General features: G+C 41.5%; 1 protein-coding gene across 50 annotated transcripts in view; it reads left to right on the forward strand.

Annotated features, from left to right (window-relative positions):
• The window catches only part of LOC126568747 (cell adhesion molecule Dscam2), a 60,723-nt gene extending 39,605 nt beyond the window's left edge, over positions 1-21,118 (forward strand). For 26 of the 50 annotated variants that reach the window (XM_050225327.1, XM_050225291.1, XM_050225295.1 and 23 more), the window contains exons 10-21: positions 8,987-9,106; positions 9,170-11,528; positions 11,828-11,994; positions 14,287-14,484; positions 14,708-14,881; positions 16,464-16,586; positions 17,116-17,318; positions 17,395-17,505; positions 17,577-17,892; positions 18,145-18,156; positions 19,564-19,621; positions 20,975-21,118. In XM_050225327.1, the coding sequence (XP_050081284.1) occupies positions 8,987-9,106; positions 9,170-11,528; positions 11,828-11,994; positions 14,287-14,484; positions 14,708-14,881; positions 16,464-16,586; positions 17,116-17,318; positions 17,395-17,505; positions 17,577-17,892; positions 18,145-18,156; positions 19,564-19,621; positions 20,975-21,059 (3,926 nt within the window). In that variant the 3' untranslated portion in view covers positions 21,060-21,118. Of the gene's footprint in view, positions 1-7; positions 296-1,140; positions 1,429-1,551; positions 1,840-1,958; positions 2,247-3,036; positions 3,325-3,410; positions 3,699-3,807; positions 4,102-4,177; positions 4,469-5,390; positions 5,685-6,672; positions 6,970-7,489; positions 7,787-8,986; positions 9,107-9,169; positions 11,529-11,827; positions 11,995-13,808; positions 13,977-14,286; positions 14,485-14,707; positions 14,882-16,463; positions 16,587-17,115; positions 17,319-17,394; positions 17,506-17,576; positions 17,893-18,144; positions 18,157-19,563; positions 19,622-20,974 lie in introns of all 50 variants that reach the window. The other 24 variants (XM_050225343.1, XM_050225334.1, XM_050225335.1 and 21 more) reach the window with 14 other exon arrangements.
• Positions 21,119-23,330: the final 2,212 nt, after the last annotated feature.

A 23,330-nucleotide genomic window follows, 5' to 3' on the forward strand; every position in this document is an offset into this window, starting at 1 on the left:
AAATAAGTTCAGCCCATATTGCTTCCGTTCGATTTTGGAGAAGAGCCTGCGGATGTCCAGAGCACTACGACGGTTAGTTGTGCCGTTGCAAAAGGAGATCCTCCGATAGAGATCAACTGGATGTTTAATGGCAGTAAACTTTTCACGTCGGATGGTATTCTCATCACGAAGAGTGGCCAAAAGATTAGTTTCCTATCGATAGAGTCGGTTCAGGCACGTCACGCCGGAAACTATACATGTGTCGCTAGAAATCGTGCCGGCTTTGCTGAGCATACGTCGGAGTTAAGAGTTATTGGTAATGACGGGGAAATTTGTATTAAAGTTTGTTAATTATATTTATCTAATCCTGAAGTCCTCAATATCCCTAATGTTCGTTTGAATTCCACAAAAGTTCCGCCCATACTGGTTCCGTTTGATTTTGGAGAAGAACCCGTAGATGCGCAGAGTACCACCTCTGTAACGTGCGCTGTTGCAAAAGGAGATCCACCAATAGAAATCAACTGGATGTTCAACGGTACCAAACTATTCACATCTGATGGGATTCTCATTACAAAAGGTGGTCAAAAGCTTAGTTTCCTATCTATCGAGTCTGCTCAGGCACGGCACGCCGGTAACTATACTTGTGTCGCTAGAAATCGAGCAGGGTTTGTCGAGCATACTGCAGAATTGAAAGTGATTGGTAATTGCAGAAATTAATTATAGCGTGATTTTAGTTGTGCACCTTACCTTAGCGTGATCCTTAAGCTTCCATAATGTTCCTAATATGCCTTTCGTCTTCTACGTAAGTTCCTCCTATATTACTTCCGTTCGACTTTGGAGAAGAGCCTGCGGATGTCCAAAGTACTACATCTGTTAACTGTGCCGTTGCAAAAGGAGATCCTCCGATAGAGATCAACTGGATGTTTAATGGCAGTAAACTATTCACGTCGGATGGTATTCTCATCACGAAGAGTGGCCAAAAGATTAGTTTCCTATCGATAGAGTCGGTTCAGGCACGACACGCTGGTAACTACACATGTGTCGCGAAAAATCGTGCCGGCTTTGCCGAGCATACGTCCGAGCTAAAAGTGATTGGTAATTGAAGTTGGTTCTGCGTCTGTGTAATATCCTGTTTTTGTTATTTTCACAACCTCTCCTAAGTACCTCCAATTCTACTTCCGTTCGAGTTTGGTGATGAACCTGCGGATATGGCTAGCACAACTACCGTCAGTTGTGCCGTTGCGAAAGGTGATACGCCAATAGAAATCAATTGGATGTTTGAAGGTAGCGTGATATTCTCAAACGATGGTATACTCATCTCTAAGAGCGGTCAGAAAATAAGTATCCTCTCGATAGAGTCCGTTCAGCCGCGACATGCGGGAAACTATACGTGCATCGCAAGAAACAGGGCTGGTCTTGTAGAGCATACGTCGGAGTTGAAAGTTATTGGTAAAGTGTTTGTTGGTCTACCTTATTCTATTTTGCTGTCATTTTGATCCCAACTCCCCCACAATATCGACAAAAATCCCGAGGGTTTAAAAATTCCCTATTTCCTATTTCGCATTTTGAAAGTTCCTCCGATACTTTTACCCTTCGAGTTTGGCGATGAACCGTCGGACACACACAGCACTACGACGGTTAGCTGTGCTGTGGCGAAGGGCGACACACCGATCGAGATTAACTGGATGTTTAATGGAAGCAAAATATTCTCCAACGACGGTATAACGATCACGAAAAGTGGACAGAAGATGAGCTTGCTTTACATCGAATCGGTACAGGCCCGCCATGCTGGAAACTATACGTGTGTTGCACGAAATAAGGCTGGGTTTGTTGAGCATACGTCGGAGCTGAAAGTGATTGGTAGGAAAGCCCGTACTAGCACGCCATGTTTGAAATTATCTCCCTTCCTCAAATATCCTTTTAAAGTTCCTGTTGCAAATTGTTTCCACTAAGTTTCGTGCTGTTCTTGTCCTCCAAAGTGACGCCAATAATTTTGCCATTTGAGTTTGGAGACGAACCGTTCGACATCTACAGTACTACCACGGTATCGTGTGCCGTCACTAAGGGAGACTCTCCGATCGAACTAATTTGGTTGTTTAACGACTATCGGCTGCGAACTAGTGATGGGGTACTCATCACGAGCAATGGGCAGAAGATAAGTTTTCTTTCGATCGAATCCGTACAACCACGACACGCCGGTAACTATACGTGCATAGCGAAAAATCCTGCCGGTCAGGCACAGCATTCGTCAGAGCTGAAGGTTATGGGTTAGTTTGGATGGGAGCTACAATTAATAAGTTTATGTCTTTGGTTGCCTTATTTTAACGCCTTTCCTCATGTGCAAACTTCTCCAGTTCTTCCTATAATAATGCCGTTCGATTTTGGCGAGGATCCGTTCGATATCTACTCCACCACTACCGTTACTTGTGCAGTAACGAAGGGCGATTCACCGATAGAAATTAGCTGGTACTTTATTTCCTACCGTTTGCATACGAACGATGGTGTACTGATTACGCCCGGCGGGCAGAGAGTTAGTATGCTGTCAATAGAATCAGTACAGCCTAGACATGCCGGAAACTACACCTGCATCGCAAAAAATCCTGCTGGCTCTGCGCAGCATTCGGCTGAGTTGACTGTTATGGGTAAAGTGCAAAGGATTGTAATTGCATGATAGTTTCATATACTGCTTCCTTTAATTCCCTTCATTCTATAAACCAATCTGTTCTAGAGATGAGTGTTGAAATTAAGAATTAGTGATGGATAGAAAGGGGAGTTCGGTGGTGAGTCTTCACACGGCAGGATCAGGGTTTAAATCCCAACCCGACTGTTATCCCGTACTGGGACTGGCAATCCAATTACTACGTGGTATCAGGAAGTCTATTAAACCATTAGATGCCCGCGTAACCTTAGAAGGTCGTTAAGTCAAGAAAATGTAATGGACAACCGGGATTTTGTGTGTTAGATATGATCGCTTCGGAGACTCTTTACTCTTTTCATGTGAACTATCAGCGATAAGATTTAGATATATTATTCTGCCATCTTCAATGTTCTCGTCAGTGTTGCCGATCATATTGCCGTTTGAGTTTGGTGAGGAACCGTTCGACATCTATAGCGCTACCACAGTCAGTTGCGCCGTAACGAAGGGTGATCTTCCCATTACAATTGCCTGGCTCTTCAACGATCGTCAAATTCATAGTGGAGATGGTGTGTTGATCACAAACAGTGGACATAGAATTAGCATGCTGTCCATCGAATCGGTTCAGCCACGCCATGCAGGAAATTATAGTTGTGTTGCTAGTAATAAGGCGGGTACTGCCGAGTACTCATCCATCCTAAATGTGATGGGTTAGTTAATTTACACTGCATCAGTGCTATTAATGTTAATACTCCTACTCCGCAAAAAACCATTTCAATTTCCTCCTTTCTGTAAGTTCTACCCATCATTCATCCGTTCGAGTTTGGTGAGGAACCGTTCGACATCTACAGCGCAGTAACGATCAGCTGCACTGTCACCAAAGGTGATCTGCCAATCAATATAAGTTGGTCCTTCAATCAGCAAGTAATGGTGTCTGGTGAAAGCATTTCAATAACTAGAAGTGGTCAACGCAGTAGTCTACTGTCAATAGAATCGGTTCATCCGTGGCACGCGGGGAATTATACATGTGTCGCACGCAATGCGGCCGGAGCGGTCGAACATAGCTCCGAGCTGGTTGTGATAGGTTGATACTCTTTGCTTAGTTAATATTTTTTTCCATCGTGTGGCCCTTTATACTCCTGATATCCTTTATTCGTCCTTCTCTTCACAATCAAAATTCTTTTCGTTGCAAGTGGTCCCATACATCATGCCCTTCGAATTCGGTGATGAACCATTCGATACGTCCGCCATGACAACTGTTAGCTGTGCGGTGACCAAGGGAGATATGCCAATTGAAATTGTTTGGTCGTTTAACGGGCAACCGTTGTACACGGGTGATGATAACGGGGTGATCATTACGAAGAGTGGCCATCGTGTTAGTATGCTGACGATCGAGTCGGTTAGTTCGCAGCATGCCGGGAACTATACTTGTTTGGCGCGAAACAAGGCAGGCGAAGTGCGCCACATATCTCAGCTAAAAGTGATAGGTTTGGGGTTATTAGATATTGTATTATTGAACTACTCCTTTCCTTCCTGTTTTTTCTCCTCCCCGTTCGCCTTCAGTTCCACCCTCAATTACTCCATTTTCTTTTGGAGAGGAACCACTCAACTCGGGTGAAAGCACAGCAGTAAATTGTATGGTTTTTAAGGGTGATGCTCCATTAGAGATTCGCTGGTACATGAACGGCAATCAGCTACCGACGAATGAGAATGGTGTGATAATAGGACGCGTGTCGGAGCGTCTAAGCTCGTTAAGTATCGATCCGATAGGATACTTCAATCGTGGCACCTACGAATGTCGTGTGAAAAATCGTGCCGGAGAAGCCTTTCAATCTGCCGAGCTAGTAATTAATGGTACATTATATTCCTTTTTTAAAAATTGTAACCATTTACTCCATTCCCATTTCCGCCCTCTTGATACACAATTGTCCATGCTAGTTGTGCCCACGATCATGCAGTTTAGCTTCGGTGACGAGATCCTCAACACCGGCGATAGTGTTGCGGTGAATTGTATGGTAGTAAAGGGTGATTCACCACTCGAGATACGTTGGTATCTGAATAATGTTCCAATCTCGTCGGAAAATGAAGGCATTGTAGTAGTGAAGCTTTCGGAAAAGTTAAGCTCCCTAAGCATTAATGCAATTGAGCCACAGCACCGTGGGCTTTACGAGTGTCGCGTCAAAAACAAAGCCGGTGAAGCGACTTCTAATGCAGAGTTGATAATAAACGGTTTGTCTTTATGTTATAGAGGATTTCTTTCCTTCTTGTCCTTCTCCAAAATGCTCCTTTTCCGTGTGGTGGGACCTGATTAAGCTCTGCCGTTGATTAATCCATTCCACTTCGAGGATCACGTTGATGCGGAGGAAAGTGTTCAGGTGACTTGCCATGCATCGAAGGGTGACTTGCCGATTGAGATTAGCTGGCTGTTTAACGGTCGACCAATACGCATTAGCTCCAACATTGAAATCACATCGATCGGCAAAAGATCTAGCTCGCTAAGTATACCTTCGGTTGGAGCGGCTCACTCAGGAGTGTACACCTGCACCGCAAAGAACGTGGCCGGTAGTCGCAATCAGTCGGCGGAGCTGTTTGTGAAGGGTATGGTGTGGGTTGCGATGGTCGAGTAGTGTGTGTGCTAACCGCATAAGTCTGCATGAATTCCTGTCAGAATTTACTTTTTTACGTTCACTATGGTCCCTTTAATGCATGATATAATTCCATTGCTATTAAATGACATACATGTTCATCATTCCTCTACCGGTATGTTTTGGTGCAGTTGTTCCGAAAATATTCCCGTTCTCCTTCGGCGAGGACCCATCCTACATTGACAGCTTCGTGACGGTGCAGTGTGCAGCAACGATTGGCGATTTGCCAATGTTTCTCGAATGGCTGCACAATGGTGAGCTCGTATCGAAATCGAACGATTACGGCATATCGATAGTGCACTCTAGCCGGCGTGTCAGTACATTAACGATCGAATCGATACGAGACCATCATGCCGGTAACTACACCTGCCGGGCCCGGAATCTGGCAGGCGTGGTCGAGCAAAGCTCCCAGTTGATAATCAATGGTTTGTGAAATAAATGCAACTCTACATACCAAGCATCCTTCTTCTTTTTCTTTCTCTATATCCTCGTTTTTTTGGGGGGACAGTTCCTCCCAAAATTTTCCCCTTCAGTTTCGGTGATGATCCAATGAATGAGGGCGATTCGGGCTCGGTTCAGTGTAATGTACCATCGGGCGACTTGCCGATCGGCATCAAGTGGTATTTTAATGGTGCCGTAATTGAAGATCTTGCCACCACAATCACGAACATTGGGAAAAGGGCAAAGGTACTGACGATCGATTCAGTGGAAGCTCGTCACGCAGGAAATTACACCTGCGAAGCTTCTAATCTTGCAGACGTAGTACATTTCAGCGCTTCTCTGGTGGTGAACGGTACGCACAATCTCATCATTCATCTATACTTTGCTTTTTTCTCTCCTCTGTCTTTGTTCCCTTTAAGTTCCACCCAAAATTGTACCCTTCAGTTTCGGCGAGGAGACGATGAACTCGGGAGACTCGGGATCGGTCCAGTGTAATGTGCTTTCGGGAGATTTTCCACTTTCCATTAGATGGTATTTCAATGGATATTTGATTGACGATCATACGGTTACGATCACTAGCATTGGCAAGCGACTGAGTGTGCTGAACATCGATTCTGTGCACGGACGACACGCGGGCAACTATACGTGCGAGGCACAAAATAAGGCGGATACGGTATCGTTCACCGCGGAGCTGCTAGTGAATGGTGTGATTTTGATTTAGTTATTCGTAACTATAGTTTTAAGATATTGCTCTCGTTAACCTCCAACTCCTCTCAACCTCGTGTAGTTTGTGTTTGATAATTGCAAATGTGCTGTTGAAGATAAAATCACCAAGTCTTCAAATCCTCAGGATCTCTCAAGTGATCAAGTCTTAGGATACAATTTTCAAATAACTTCAATTTATATTCTTGCAAATTTCATTCCAAATTCTAATCAATTCCGATGCTGAATATGTACCTTGGCGCCTTTCAGTTCCTCCCAAAATAGCTCCTTTTACCTTCGGTGACGAACCCTTGAATTATGGCGATTCGGCATTGATCTACTGTAGCATAACGTCTGGCGATTTCCCGATCAAAATCGACTGGTACCTGAACGAAGATCCGGTAGATCAGTTGGATCCGTTCTACAACATTAATCAGGCAGATTTCGGCAAGAAAGCCAAAGCCCTATCGATTGACGGTGTCAACGAACGCCATGTGGGCAACTACACGTGTCGAGCGACGAATCAGGCAGAGGTGGCAACCTTCTCGGCAATACTAAATGTTAATGGTTAGGAACGACTTGGATTGTGTTGTGTCTGTTTCTGATTATGTATGGTTTAGAATTTCCTCCCATTTCCTTATGGTTCCTCCAGTAGTTAATACTGTACGTGTTTCTTTCTTTTTGTAAGCTCCTCCAAAAATAGCTCCATTTGTGTTCGGTGAAGATGCCCTTAACTATGGTGATTCTGCATCCGTCCAGTGTAGTGTCATCTCTGGCGACATGCCAATTATGATAGAATGGTTGTTTAACAATGCCTCCATTGCGAAAGCTTCCTTTAGCGAGAGTGTGAATATAGCAGATTTTGGCAAGCGCACTAAGGCTCTTGCGATAGACGGTGTTGATGAGCGGTATGCCGGTAACTATACTTGCAGAGCCACTAACAGAGCCAGCTCGACATACCATACGGCGGAGCTTATTGTGAATGGTTTGTAGTTTTCTTCCAACATATAGTAACGATCGGTTTTCCATCTTTGTTTCTTCCCTCTGAACCCTTTTATTCGTTACACTTTCGCTGTGTACTGACTAGTACCACCCAAAATTCTACCATTCAGTTTTGGAACTGATCCGATGAACTATGGTGAATCGGCATCGATACAGTGCAGTGTAATATCAGGCGATTTTCCCATGACGATTGATTGGCTGTATGATGGGCATGCAATTAGCACGATTGACAGTTTGCACGGTATAACGGCAATGGCGGTCGGTAAACGTGCCAAAGCGCTTAGCATTGAGGGGATCACGGGTAGTCACGCCGGCAATTACACCTGCCTCGTCACCAATGATGCCGGCGTTGCTGAACATACGGAGCAACTGATTGTGAACGGTATTAGATGTTGATGATCGATCTCTTGTAACCTGTTTATTATTTTCCTTCCTGTTTAGTTCCACCCAAAATATCACTTATCAACACGGGCGAGAATCCGACGTTTGTCGATGAGTTCTTTCAGCTCATCTGCACCGTGGTGCATGGCGATCTGCCCGTCGACTTTGTGTGGTTGTACGGTGGTGAAGTGAATCTTCATTCGAAGCACATTCCGGGCGTACGGATCGAAACAAGGAAACGAGGCAGCACCCTGAGCATCGAGGCTGTACGTGGTGCCCATGCGGGCAATTACAGCTGTCAGGCTAGTAATGAAGCAGCTGCGACTATTGCCACTGTTGAATTAATTGTGAAGGGTTAGTGGGATTCATGTCTTATGATAATGGCGGTGGTATCGTGATATCCTGTTACGTTCGCTTCCTGCTATCCTATTTTCAGCGCTCTTATAAACAGAAACTCTATCACTACGGCATCCTGGCACATTCTGATGTGTTCGTCGAACTGAAATAAACGGGCTGTCACGATGAACAACAGTTTTATGACAGTTTAACCGAGTGTTAGGGACCATGACCTATACCGCATCGTTGATATACTCTCTTTGCTGAAACAAGTGCTTTCGACATCCCTTCTAAAAAACATCCCACAAAATTCCTTTTCCTTTCCTTCCAAGAAAGCACTTCTCTTTGCTGTCTAATGTCTGTCGGTAGGGCGTACTTGGGGCCATCCTTTTACCCTGAACTGTTCCATATCCCGATTCCTTTTTTTGGTTGTAGAAAAGAGTGCATTTCGAATGTGTGTGTGTGCCCGTAATTTCGCGCCTATTACGAGGACACACATTCGCAATAGCGCCTAGTAGTGCATGAATATCCTTAAAACTCCCACCCACTTTTAAGTTGTCCCAGTTATTGCTTTCTTATAATTAAAGTGACCCACTGCAGTTATTAGTTTGGTTCAGATCATTTGTGATGCTGATCAGTATGAAATAAATAAATAAAGCCCATGAACGGCTAAAAATCCTTTGCATTTCTTCAATATGGCGCTCCAAGATGGGAAACGCAAATTTCAAAATGAGCTGGCATCCCGAAAATGATCCCTAATGACCAAACTAATACATGTGGGAAGAGAAAAAGAATGTGAACTAATTATTTTATTTCTATCCACATCGGTACCGTCGATTCGATCATCCGCCTTCCAATAAAACAGTACCTCCAAGATGGATTCTTGAACCAACTGACAAGGCTTTTGCTCAGGGATCAAACGCCAAAGTAGAATGCAAAGCAGATGGTTTCCCCAAGCCACAGGTGACCTGGAAGAAGGCAGTGGGTATGTAAAGCGTCAGGAATTGTGTATGCAATTAATTTTCTAATGAAACTATTTTTTTCCTAGGAGACACTCCTGGAGAGTATAAAGATCTACGATCGAATGATTCAAGCATTCGTGTTGAAGAAGGATCTTTATTCATCCAGAACATCCAGAAATCGAACGAAGGATACTATCTGTGCGAAGCGATTAACGGTATTGGATCAGGTTTGAGTGCAGTTACATTGATCACCGTACAAGCACCGCCAGAATTTGTAGAGAAGCTGCGCAATCAAACCGCTCGCCGTGGTGAACCGTCTGTGCTGCAGTGTGAGGCAAAGGGTGAGAAACCGATTGGCATTCTATGGAACATGAACAACATTCGGCTGGACCCGAAATCGGATAACCGGTACACGATTCGTGAAGAGATCCTGACCAACGGTGTTACCTCAAGCCTTTCGATTAAGCGTACGGAGCGTAGCGATTCCGCACTGTTCACTTGCATGGCTACAAATGCTTTCGGTAGCGATGATACTAGCATTAACATGATTATCCAGGAACCGCCAGAGATGCCCTATGCGCTGAAGGTGTTGGACAAATCGGGACGCACTGTGCAGCTGAGCTGGGCCAAACCGTACGATGGTAACTCTCCGCTGAAGCGATACATTATTGAGTTCAAGCGATCCCGTGGATCTTGGGAAAATGATATCGATCGCGTAATTGTTCCTGGAGATACAAATGAGGCTCAGGTGCAGAAGCTAAGCCCGGCAACGACGTACAACATTCGCATCGTGGCCGAGAACGAAATTGGCGTGTCGGATCCATCCGATGTGGTAACGATTATTACGGCAGAAGAGGCACCGTCCGGAAAACCACAAGCAATCAAGGTTGAAGCAATTAATCAGTCAACACTGCGTGTTAGCTGGAAGGCACCACCACGCGCTGAGTGGAATGGAGATATTTTGGGATACTATGTCGGTTACAAGCAGACGTCCGTTAACACGTTGTATGTGTATGAAACCGTTAACTACTCGCCCGAAGGTGGAGAAGGCAAGGAACACAGTTTGGAGATCAATAATCTGAAGACTTACACGCAGTATTCGATCGTAATTCAAGCGTTCAATAAGGTTGGTGCTGGTCCGATGAGTGACGAAGAAAAGCAATACACGGCAGAAGGTACACCTGATCAGCCGCCAAGTGACACGATGTGCACAACACTGACCTCGCAGACGATTCGTGTATCCTGGGTTAGCCCACCGCTGGAATCGGCAAACGGTGTCATCAAGGGATACAAGGTGGTGTACGCACCGAGCGATCTGTGGAACAACGATAAGAACAAGGACTACAAGAAAACGGCCTCAAGTGATACGGTTCTTCATGGGTTGAAGAAATACACCAACTACACGATGCAGGTCCTGGCAACGACATCGGGCGGTGATGGAGTACGCAGTGCGCCAATCCATTGCCAAACAGAACAAGACGTTCCGGAAGCGCCAACCGCTGTAAAGGCATTGGTTATGTCCGAAGGATCCATCCTCGTATCCTGGCAACCACCGGCACAACCCAACGGTTTAATTCTGCAATACACAGTGTACATCAAGAGTGGAGATCAAGAACCGAAGAGCTTCAAAGTTCCATCGTTCCAAATCAACTACGAGGCGTCGGGATTGGAGAAGAATCAAAAGTATGAATTCTGGGTCACTGCTTCTACCACCATTGGAGAGGGTCAATCGTCTAAAACGTTGTCCGCAATGCCGAGTGATAAGGTTCCAGCCAAAATTGCTTCGTTCGACGACAAGTTTACCGCCACGTTCAAGGAGGACGCTAAACTACCGTGCTTGGCTGTGGGCTCCCCAACGCCGGACATTACCTGGAAGATTAAGGGTGTAGAGTTTGTACCGAACGAGCGTATTCGTCAGCTGCCGGAAGGTTCGCTATTCATCAAGGACGTGATTCGTCAGGATGCTGGTGATTACACCTGTACCGCCGAAAACTCAATTGCCAAAGATTCGATTACGCATCGATTGATTGTGCTGGCACCTCCACAATCGCCACAGCTTACACTTACTGCCACAACGACCGATTCGCTGTCAGTGAAGTTGAAGCCTCACGAGTCGGACACTGCACCGCTACAGGGATACACGCTGCACTACAAGCCCGAGTTTGGTGAATGGGAAACGATTGATGTTGCGCTGGAAGCACCGAAATATACCATCGAAAAACTGTACTGTGGTTCACGCTATCAAGTATATGCGACGGCTTACAACACGATTGGAGCAGGAGAGCCTTCGGATATATTGAACACACGCACCAAGGGATCAAAGCCACTGTTGCCCGAAAAGTCACGGTTTATTGAAGTTTCGTCAAACTCGATCACGCTGCATCTTCCGGCGTGGAAGGATGGTGGTTGCCGAATGTCTCATTTCGTTGTTGAGCACAAGAAGAAGTACGTAGAAAACCTTACAGAACCGACCGAAATCAAATTTGGAAAGTCAATTCAAATTTTCAAAATGATTGCAAAGAGCCGCCAAAACGCCTTTTGGGGTAAACTATTGGCGGATTTGAAAAATATTGTTACTTTTTTGAGGAGCTAGCTCACTATTTTAAAATGGCTTGCCAGATTTGATTACTGTCGCGGTTCCTTTAGCTTGTGTTATACGAATTTCTCTCATTTTGTATTTGAATTGGACTGATAAAACCCTGTAATGTGGTACTTTTATAATACTATATTTGTGTCTCTTGCAGGGATCAAATTGACTGGAACCAGATTTCGAACAACGTCAAGCCGGGTGGAAACTTTGTCGTGCTGGATCTCGAACCTGCCACCTGGTATAATCTTCGTGTAACCGCTCATAACAATGCCGGATTTACTGTTGCTGAATATGAATTCGCTACGCTCACCATGACAGGAGGTAAGATTTAATTGTTATAACATTAGCGCTTTTTTATGTGACGGTATTAAAAAAAAAAAACATGATAGGATTATTATTTTATATTTTTCAAATAAATAGTGCTTACATAATTGGTGATGTTTATAAAATAAAAATAAATACAACATTTATCAGCCAAATACATCACATTTCATGATTTAGGATAAGCTTTCTTTTGACCATAATGTTTTAGTTGTTCATTTAAGTCTCTTATTACGTAAAAAAAATACTTTATTTACTTTGTTTCGTTTGGTCATACATCAGTTTATAATTTGCGAATGAAGGTACATTTTTTCACGATTATATTTTGCTTTTTTAGTTTGTTAAAATTTGTTAGGACACTGTTACATGTATAGCACTAATTGGTAATTGATCTGTCAAAGTGAACTTTAGGAAAATTAATTTACATTATTCTTTTTATTTCACATGTACCATCGGTGAACCATATACATTAGATTTAATTGAATTTCCGTGAACATTTATATTACATATATCTCTGAAACAACCATCAGAAAGCAAGCAACTGGAGCAAGTAAACGTTAGTTTTCCGTTGTTGTCCTCAAGAGAGATAATCCACTCCACAAACAAAACCCATTACACTAGTAAATTGCATTATTACTTAAAATTATGGAATAATTAGTCCCAGCCTCCGAATTAAAAACGAACCCGCATGATGATCAAAGAAAATGTTGAGCAAAATCATTTTCATCCATTTTTTTTGTATGAAGAAAGCTATCAACCGGATAAAACGTCACACTGATACGAGTATAAAACTTAGTTTTAAAAATAATTAAAAAGGAAACACTATACAAATATAATCAAAACAGTAAAGGATTAACATGCTTTCACATAAGGTATTACACACTTGTTTCTACAGGAATTGGGTATTGATTTTCCTACCAAAACAAGCAAAACAAAAATAGTGCAGTTATTTTTCCCGTAAGCCCATGTTTTTTTTGTGAGTAAAATCGTGCATTTCATTTACACATCCTTTTTTGTTTTTTATTGTTATTGGCAGCTAAAATATTTCATACGAAGAGTATCGACAAAACTGTTTTCTTTTCAATTTATTCTATTTGTTGTAATCATATTTTTCATCTTACATATGAAAGAGACTAATGTGTGCATAAGACACATTTTAATGATTTTTTTTGTTGTAGTTCTAACATGTTTCTTATCAAGTTATTCTTCCAATAGTTATTGCGGCACGATTTACTTGTTACATTACTAGTTCTCTGCACACTTTCCATATAGCTGAACATATTTCTTACAATGTTATATTTTTATTAGCTCCGTTGTAGTTGTTCCTAGTATTACTAAGCTAGTCAATGTTACTATAATCTTATAATTTTGGTATTTTTGCTGTCGTTACGTGTATGTTATGCGAATAGTTTTTTTTTTTTCAAATTAATTTTCTTAAAGCAACATGTACTCTGAATGGCGCAGCATACTGACTGTAGCCTCACAGTCAGGCACTTACTTACTGCCATTTTGTTTTTTTGAAATTAGGGAACTTTCTAAAAAGGCCTCACATTGATGGCGAATTGATGCATCCAATTGTCGAGAAATACCGGCAGCTGGTTGGTTTTGTTCCTTTCAACTGATTACATATTTTTTTCCGAACATCTGTGTAGTGTGATGTGTAAAGCCGTTAATAAGCAAGAAGCAAATTGTGTTAATTATCAATTGCCCGTCAACCCATCAAGTTTGTTTTACGAAGAAAACTAACTATTAATGTATCCCCTCAATCTCTCTCTCTCTCTCTTTCTTCTTCTCTTTCTGATTGGTTGTTTCAGGGACAATCGCACCCACACGCGATATACCCGAGCTAACGGCTGAGGACACGATCCGTATCATCCTTTCCAATTTGAACTTAGTAGTGCCAGTCGTAGCCGCTTTACTTGTTATTATAATTGCGATTATTGTTATATGTATTCTGCGTAGCAAAGGCAACACTAACAAAGGTATACTGATTTTGGAAAATCTCTTCTTTTTTCTTTCTCTTTTCTCTTTCTCCTTTTTCTCTGTTTTTTCTTTCTTTAAATTATATTTCGTTATCTAATTATCTATATGTGGACGGTTCTGTCACTGTGCTTGCCAACAATGGGAATGTCATAATTTATGTTTTATCTGGCCATCATTCGGTGGATGCGTACTTTTGGTTTGCGTTTTTTTTTTTTTTGGTGTATGTTGGTGCAATCATAAATTGCCCATACTGATATTCTCCCAACTGGAAACGACAACGAAATGAACAATAAATGGACGCGTATGTAGGTACGGTGGCGCCAAGCTTTGGCTCCGTTCAGCCCGGTACCATCTACCCACCGTGGATTCCGCACTGGATTGACCTGAACGTAATGGTACCACTGATCGCAACCGTGATCGTGGTGGCGGTAGGTGTACTAGTAATATGTGTAGCGATCTCCCGACGCCGAGATGACGATCCCCGATGCGGACCGAAGGATGTATACTGTAGGTTGCGCTTAGCTATTATTGTTGTTTCTGCCGTTGGATGTGTTTCTGTGTTTGTAAAGTTACTTACACACGCGGGCAGTTGCGAGCACAGTTTGCCTGCCCACAGCAGCACAGAAGTGACAGAATTGATCCCTATTGTAGATGTTTAGATAGGTACCACTATTGTCGAATAACGTGTATTATTTTACTCCATCACAATATTCAACACCCAACCATCAAGACGATGTCGTGTACAATCAATCAATGGGACCGGCGGGTGCGGCTACGCTGGACAAGAGACGACCGGATATCCGTGACGAGCTAGGGTACATTGCACCACCGAACCGTAAGCTGCCACCAGTGCCGGGATCGAACTACAATACCTGCGATCGTGTAAAGCGTGGAACTGTTATTAGTAAGTATAATTCCATAGGTAAGCTTATTTATGGGCCTCGTTTGGTGGAGGTGTTAGGTTATGGGGTAAATTTTGCTTCCAAATTTGTACCAACAAACATAGTCATCATCGTAATTGTAAGTATGGTAAAGTGCGACATGTAACTACAGAGGTTCTCGTAGTACATATTTGTGCAATTTATATGTTTAGATGTGAAGCTTGTTGCTATTTTTCTATCTATTCTGAATCTGTTTGGTTTCTGCGAGAAACTGTGAAGTTCGTTTTGTGTTTTTTTCGGTATAAAATGTGAATTATGACAATTGTTTTGCTCTTCTGATACATCACATGCAGTTGTAGTTCAAAATAATAGCAGTGAGATTTTACGTGTACCGCGAATCAAAAGTTTGCTAGTAGACACCCTGAAGGGCAAAGTGGAAACTTCACACATAGTTTTACTTTTTTAAGATAAGATTTGTGATGTTTGATTTGTGATCTAATAATTTCAGATGAATTGAATCGCCGCGCGAATCAGGCTCAAGATGATGCTGATGATTAATAATGTTGATTCCAGCATTGCGTTGGATCAGAATGGCGATAAGCTAAGTCTCTAATTTTTATTGAAATTCCTCCACCAATAAACGATTCGGGTTGTTAAGATCGATCAAGCTGGAATATTCTTGTTCACTTCCCATCGTACTAAACATAAAAGCACGTAATCCAATCTACTCAAAGGCATAAAGCGCATGACAAGACACAGGGCTTGAAACTATTGGGGATATTTGTTATTCTTCATCATTACGATCAAAACTGACTTTCGATTTGTTTGTTTATTCATCGGCTGACTTTCGTTTTGTATGTTGATTCGTGAATTTAGAGATTTTCATAAGTACATGTTTCTTCTCTTTATTGATTATAATACACATTATACAGATAACCAGTATTGTGTAAGGTAGCTCTTTTTAAATAGGAGAGGGCATCTGACCATTATCATGTGAGAGTTGAAGCCTTTTGGTTCCTTCGCGCTCACTGAGGGCGCCCTCACTGAGGGAAGCCAAGAGCTACCTCGTGAGGGCAAAGAGCTCGAAGAGGGTGAAGAGCTCACACGTGAGTAAACTTTGTCCCGCTAATAATGAAATAGTTGATAAAGTCGATGGGTTTTTTTCTACTAGTGAAATACGTGCTTTGAAATTGAGAAGAGTGCTGAGCTGCCTTTTTGAACTAGAAGAGCGCACTCACAGTCCTCAGTTTATAGAGTAGAGGCCTTCCGGTAGCTCTCGAGCTAATAAAATCATAATGAAATTCTGTTTATGCAACCAAACATCACTGCTACTATTTTGTTCACAACTATAGTTGCTATATCTTATCTACGCGATGTGTGCGTGTGTTTTGTGTTTTTTTTTTTCGTAACTATTATCCAGATTCTTTAAACATTCATGTCCGTTAAATTGAATCCAATTGCTTTGTATTCTATGCCATATAGGTTGTGGTTGCATTAGTCTTTGATTGAATTTCACTTCAACCATCATCATATGATTTAGCATTTAGCGATTTATAAGTTTCCATCGCCATAAATTTGAATATAATTTGTATTGTGTCAAATTAGGCCATAATCCCTCCATAAAATCCAACCATACCACTTGGGACCCGCGACGTCCGCTATACGAAGAACTGAAGAAGGCACCACCACCACTGCCAAGACGTTTCAACCATCCGCCGGCGTGTTATGGTAAAGTTTTCTTTGATCCTCCCGGTTTTATCGGTCACGTATAAGATTTTCACCATTCACCAACACTTGAATGTTCAGTGGTTTTTTGTTTGTAGGTTAAATTGGCATTTAGTTCGATTGTGTGTTTTCTTTTTCTTCTTTCGATTTCGATTCCCTTGTTTAACATGCTTGCTGTGCAACACTTTACAAATATGTTTAGAGTACACGTTTTAAACCAATCTTTCTATCTCTTTCCTAAATGTTCACTGTGTCTAACACATCTAACCAATTGGAACTTTATTGAAAACATTGAAATTTCAACGTTCGTAAACCTCAAACTATCTACTAATCCTACCGGGCGTAATAAAGACAAGGGTAAGGTGTACTAAAACTATTGGACTATAGTGTGATTTAACCTGATACTAACCAGATATGTCGTAACGAATGTAAAGTTGGGGTTTTTGATACTAACAACCGTATGCTTGCCAGAAAACTGTGTGAAAATTGGATATTAAATTACATTTTGTTTATTCCGATTGCGTTGCTTTAGGCATGGAAGATGAAATTTGTCCTTACGCTACGTTCCATCTGCTCGGATTCCGGGAAGAAATGGACCCGACAAAGGCAATGAACTTCCAAACTTTCCCGCACCAGAATGGTATGGGCGGTCCAGGACATATGGGAACAATGGGATCAAGCATGGCCATGCAGGTTCCTAGCCATGTACACTCACGGTCCGGTTCACAGTCAATGGTAGAGTATAGCCTGTGGGGCCCAATCAAACCCTACGTTGTTCCCTATTAGAATGATGAGTCCCTAACGTTTTTAGCCACGGCAGAATCGCTATGCACCCAAGAACAGCCAAGGAGGCCAAAGCAGCATCTACACTCCGGCACCGGAATATGACGACCCGGCCAACTGTGCTGAGGAAGATCAATACGTAAGCGATAGGCTTTTGCACCATGCTTTCGTGCGAGATCGGTTATCTAATTCGGGTATGTCCACTTTTAGCGACGCTACACACGCATCAACTCTCAGGGTGGCTCACTGTACTGTGGCCCAGGACCCGAATACGACGATCCAGCCAACTGTGCTCCGGAAGATGATCAGTACGGTTCGCAGTACGGTGGCAACTATGGCACACCCTATGAACACTATGGCTCCCGGGGATCGGTTGGACGTCGCAGCGTAGGTTCGCCAGAACCGCCACCACCACCACCACGCAACCACGACACGAGCAACTCGTCGTTTAACGATTCCAAAGAAAGCAACGAAATTTCCGAAGCTGAGTGTGACCGCGATAATGGTCCACGCGGGAACTATGGAGGTGAGTAGAAATGGCGAGCAAGGGATTCGTTTTCAGTATTCGATGGAATGAGTGTATAGCGTGGACAGATTTGGCGATTCAACCTTTAGACAAAACGCTAACGCTTAGCTCCATTTCATTTTCTCCATATCTTTTTTTTTTGTTTGCTGTGTATTGCGGACCGCAAAAATGATCACTGATCCTACCTTTCCAAACGACTTATATTGCTATGTGATATCGATTTGCAACTTTCTATCGGTGACACTATTGCAGAACCATCTGAGGGTGAGTTGCCGGCGTATTAGTTTTTTGCCTGCAATACCATTCCACCAGTTCAGTGTATGCATATTTCCCTCCATCGATCTCAGTCGATCGCTAATCGTTCATAACACTTTGTGCTCATACATGGCTGCATTTGTCGACATTTACTCACATTCATTCTTAGCTGTTAGGAAATAATTTTAATAGCAATTTTTCATCGATCGTTCGCGTAAGAATCAACAACAAAGCATCGTCATATCTCCTCTATCCAGTCATATTCATCTTTTTTTTAGGTTATGTACATCCTTTAAAAAATATGTTTGATGTGTTCTTTGCGAGTCTTCCTGAATTAGAATATATTTTCTGATGTAGTTGCAAGACTTGCAGCAAGACAGCCTGTTAGCTTTCATAGCTCTAGTAAAGTTAGTCATACTACTGACTGTTCGTTTTGTTACATTTTGATATAAATAATTTACAAAGCCTCTAAAGGTAAAGGAAATTGTAATAAGAGTAAAATTTATCACATGATCTATTTACGGTGAACTTTAAGCCGAAAGCGTTATCAAAATGGTAGCAGCGTTAGTTTGCTAACTCAAAGGGACCATTATCAATTTCCACCCATAGCGTCTTAGCCATCTGTTGTGGCAGACTCTCAAGGCCACTTGAGATTTTAATTGTCAAAAAAGAAGATAAAATGATTTAAAATAATGAGTTTATATGGATTATTGGAGCGGTCTGGTGGTGAGGAATCAACGGACGCCCCTCTTCACATTGCCGGGGACCGGGGTTCCAATACCATCCGGGCCGTTCTACCGCAGTGAGAACTGACTATCCATTTACGTGGTATCAGCAAGTCGAACAAACCACTCGTTGCACGGGATAACCTTACCTAAGCAGGTCGTCAAGCCATAAAGAAAATTTTTATTTGGATGTAATTGGTACATAATTCATACTTCGAAGGCATTATATTTTCAGTTTTAATCATCTCGTTTCATGTATCATGTTCATGTGTATTCTACTATAGTGTTAACATTCTTCCAACTAGAAATTATATTTTTTAATTGCATCCCCCTTTTCTTGCATGCATTTGCGTTTCATGTGTAGCAACAATAATGCATAATGATGTTTGTGTGTATTAGACGATAAGTTTTATTCTCTCTAACTCCTACGCTAAATTTATTCGACGAAACAATTTTTGTTTACCCCTACCCGACCTCTAACATATTATATGACATCACCTCAGTCATATCGTCATGAGTCATATGTGTTAAAGCTGCTAACTTAAGTTATGGTTTTTTTTTTTTATAAAATCTCTTCATTATTCATGTTATGATTTTTCTTTCTTTCTTTCTTTCTTTTTCAATATTTTCTGTCCACGTCCAAATGTATTCGTCTTTGTAAACCAAATACCATGTTATTAAATCAAAACAGCTTCATCGAAATCCAACGATGCCATTAATGGTGACGAAACAGAGAAGTTGTTGAAAAGGTAATTATGTGTTTTATGTTTTGGGAAGAGGGTGTATGTGTGTTTTTTATGTGTAGTTAGATTAATATATATAATTTTTAAAATAATTTATATAATGTGGTGTGGATTTGTTAGCAATTTATACAGTGCATGGCCATTGCCTTTTTTTGTTATCCAAACAAAAAGATTTCATATGTTAACTTCTGTTTGGTAATTTATACTACTGTGTCCAAGAAATAAGGGAAGCTCAAACTGCGCGTGTCAAAGGAGTTGATGGATTGTAAATTCTTCTTGCCAATAGTTATGTCTTTGACTTCCCTGCCAAGTTACAAGTCAAAACATTCATCCGGATAGGAGATACAGTTTAGTTTGTGAGTTGCTACTCGTATAATTCTCGTTTTTTTGCGATGTTCATATTTGTTGAGCAAAGAATTGGCATAAAATGTTGTTTGCGTAAGCAATTTTCTGCTGCGGATTCGTTGAGAATAGCGCAGAAAGCCTTTCGTGATGCAGTGAGTTCCATAATGACCTTGAATGTGTCGAAAACGAAGATCGTTAAAATCATCCCTAAAAAAGATTATAATAACGCTTTCGAAGATTGGAAAATTTGTTGGCAGATTTGTTGACAGGAGCGTTGCATCAGTCGCCTTCATTTTTGGATACAGTAGTAATGTACAGATTAACCTTTCATGGTGCGTTAGGTCATACATATTAAAGGTCCTTCATTTGTCACTAATGGCGTAAGTATTAGAGGAAGTTTACAAGATAAAAAGAAAAGAATGATGGTTTTTTTATTAGTAATGATTTCTTTTATTTTAATTCTCTATGGTGATTATTTCTTTGAAACATGTATGAACGTGTTTGTTGTGTTTGTTTTTATGTTTGTTGAATTGTAAATACTAGCAGTGCAGTCGTTTATTCAACACACATACTTATAGCACAAATAGATGAAATTTTTCAATAATTGCTTGAGTATGATTTAATGCTTTAAATTAATGTGATTATTTGAACGTTTAAGTTTGTTCGCGTGAACAGAGGAAGCCTTCGATTTAATGAAAACATGCAAACATAATTAGTCAAAACACGTGACCATTTAATTCACGAATGCTGATTAAAATACAATAATGTACAATACACCACTGTAAAAATAAGCATCGATCAGAGCAAAAAAGGCTGGATCGTAAACTGAGCACATTGTAAGTTTAAAAGAAAACCGAAATTGCAAAGCAAAATAATTTTAACTCCAGTTTTGCAGTACATTAGAAGGAGTCTTGAATTTATTTTTGGTTTAAAAATAATACTAACATCTACATTCTTCCTGCGTTTCTTTCCTTCCTGCTCTCCCTCTATCTCTTTCTCCAACGCCGGCAACAGAAACGAAGTCAAACCCAAGTACACCAAACAAGCAGCAGCCTCCGGTAACACAGGACTCACAGCCTACGATACTATGGCAGTGTAATCTGTAAGCCAGCAAGTTCTGCGCGTGCCATCACCGCACACACTCTTCAACAACCTCATCAACTAACTAGCTGTTGATCAAACGCGGCGCAAATACGATGCATGTAGCCGAAGGGTGTTGTACCCTCCCAAGTAGTGTATGATGCGGCCCATCACATATGTGTAATGGGTGTGATTTTGCATAGGTCGGTTAAGGATGATGGACGGTACCAGTCAGCAAGGCGCAAGACGAATGGACACAAAAACACACACACACGAATTTAGCGCATTCGTTTAAATTTAATCCATAGATCAGCTACATATTTCTTGAACATAATTTCTTTTCACTCTCTAGCTGTGTGTGTGTGTGTGTTTGTGGGGAAGGGTATGTGTATAGGTCCATTGTCCTTTTTGCGTTGATGTGGGATGGTTTCAGCATAATCATCAGACCCGATCGTCACCGGCTCCTTAGCCGGTGGGGCTAAGGAGCAAAATCTTGTGTGCGGTGTGTCCTTACGTTCATTGTGCATATTTTAGTGATATGACTAAATATTACGAAACCGATTTTACTTCGCATTGATATTAATATTTGTGTTAAGTAAGCCAACCAAAAAAATGGAAAGGGAAACAAAAAAATTTTTATCTATAAGTTAGCCTACGTAATAACAACAGTGCGCACATTTTTTGAGTCACCAAACGATAGCAGAGAAACCTGCGCAAGTCTAACACTTTTACGACTATATAGAAAACTAGTATTTAATCTCCCTTTTATCTAGACTATAAACCCGGTCAGCTGGTGTTGAGAAAATTGTGGATTTTCTAAGCAAGAAAAAAGTGATCCATCAGACTAAAACTTTAAAATTTACAGCAGATACATTCATATGTTACCCTTTACCGGAGAACCAGTAATTAGTCCACCAGTAATTTAATATATCGTATACAAGCAACTATCAGCCAAACATTTTGTTTGAATGGTTGGAAAAGAAAACTCTTCCAAATGCCCCGGTATTTTCTGTGAAGCACTTTTTTTAAAAATAATATTGATCTACCTAAACAATGCTGATAAGAAGCAGCCGGGGAAGCTTTAATTTATGATAACTTTCTTGAACTAATTAGCCCGAACAAAAAAGGACTCCGCGCACGTTTAAACTCCCGTCTCCTTTTTGATGCATCACCGTTCTAATAGGAACAAATATATGCGAGCAGCAGTGCTTCAATCTACTTGAATCATTACTACTGTCCAGCAGGGTGGAAAAATAGCGTGTAGACAGAATCAGAGAGTAATTTGTAATGTATTAAGAGTCTGAACAATTGCGCGGATAGCGAAGTGTCTGAAGGAATAGAAATGGATGTTAGGCGCTACTGATCGAGAAATCATTATTGTCCAAACCATACTCCGCCAACGATTGTTTGTTAATTTCCTGTGTGCTAGCAAGACTACCGGGATGCCAGCAAGAATCGGCAAAAAGTCAGTGTTCAAAGGGGAATAATGTGTGATGAAGAACAAGGAAAAAAAAACGGGAGAAAACCTCTACTCTTAGTTTAGTGTATGTGTACCCAATTCTTCCGTATTTGTCCCCTTGTAAGTACACGACATTTTTCGTGGATAGAAATATGGAAATGCTACTCTTGTGTGTTGTCTATTTTTTCGTCCTATTTTGATAATGAGATTGCTTCGTTAAGCTTGCATAATGAGCAGTACACTCACACGTACACCCAAAACTAATTCCAAACGGTAGCTAGGTTTTAAAACAAATTGAACGCGGTCGCTTTCGGATTGTTACGGTTGTGTTACCAGCACTCACTTTACAACCAACCGCGATGCAAGGGCGGCACGACGTTTTTGCTCAATCTATTGCGAATCGACTTATTGGGTTTTTTCCTGTGAGCCTATTTGCACCAACGAATGCTGATTAGGAACCTTTTCTTTACATCCCCAGAGGTAATCTTAGTAGAAGAGGACGCGTGAACACTAGTTTTTTGGAACGGGTTTAATAGCTGGCGGATGTTGCGTCGGTAAACCCGGTAGGAAGCTCTTTAAGGTATTTTTCCAACCATTTGTGTGGCTTAAGATATTTTTTTCTCACCGTAATAAGCTCATAAGAAATTGAATATGAGTTGTCGAGAGAGTGCCCATTAGCGAGCTAGGACCACCAGTCAGAAGTAACATGAAACCACCTAAACAGCCGCTTAATTTTAATTTTCCCGCCATCTATCTGTCTGTGACAGACAGACAACACACACGCACACGCATATAACATATTTAATTATGTTTAACTGTCGTGAAGGGTGC

Source organism: Anopheles maculipalpis, chromosome 2RL (assembly GCF_943734695.1).
Source record: "Anopheles maculipalpis chromosome 2RL, idAnoMacuDA_375_x, whole genome shotgun sequence".
In the NCBI taxonomy this organism is placed as follows: domain Eukaryota; kingdom Metazoa; phylum Arthropoda; class Insecta; order Diptera; family Culicidae; genus Anopheles; species Anopheles maculipalpis.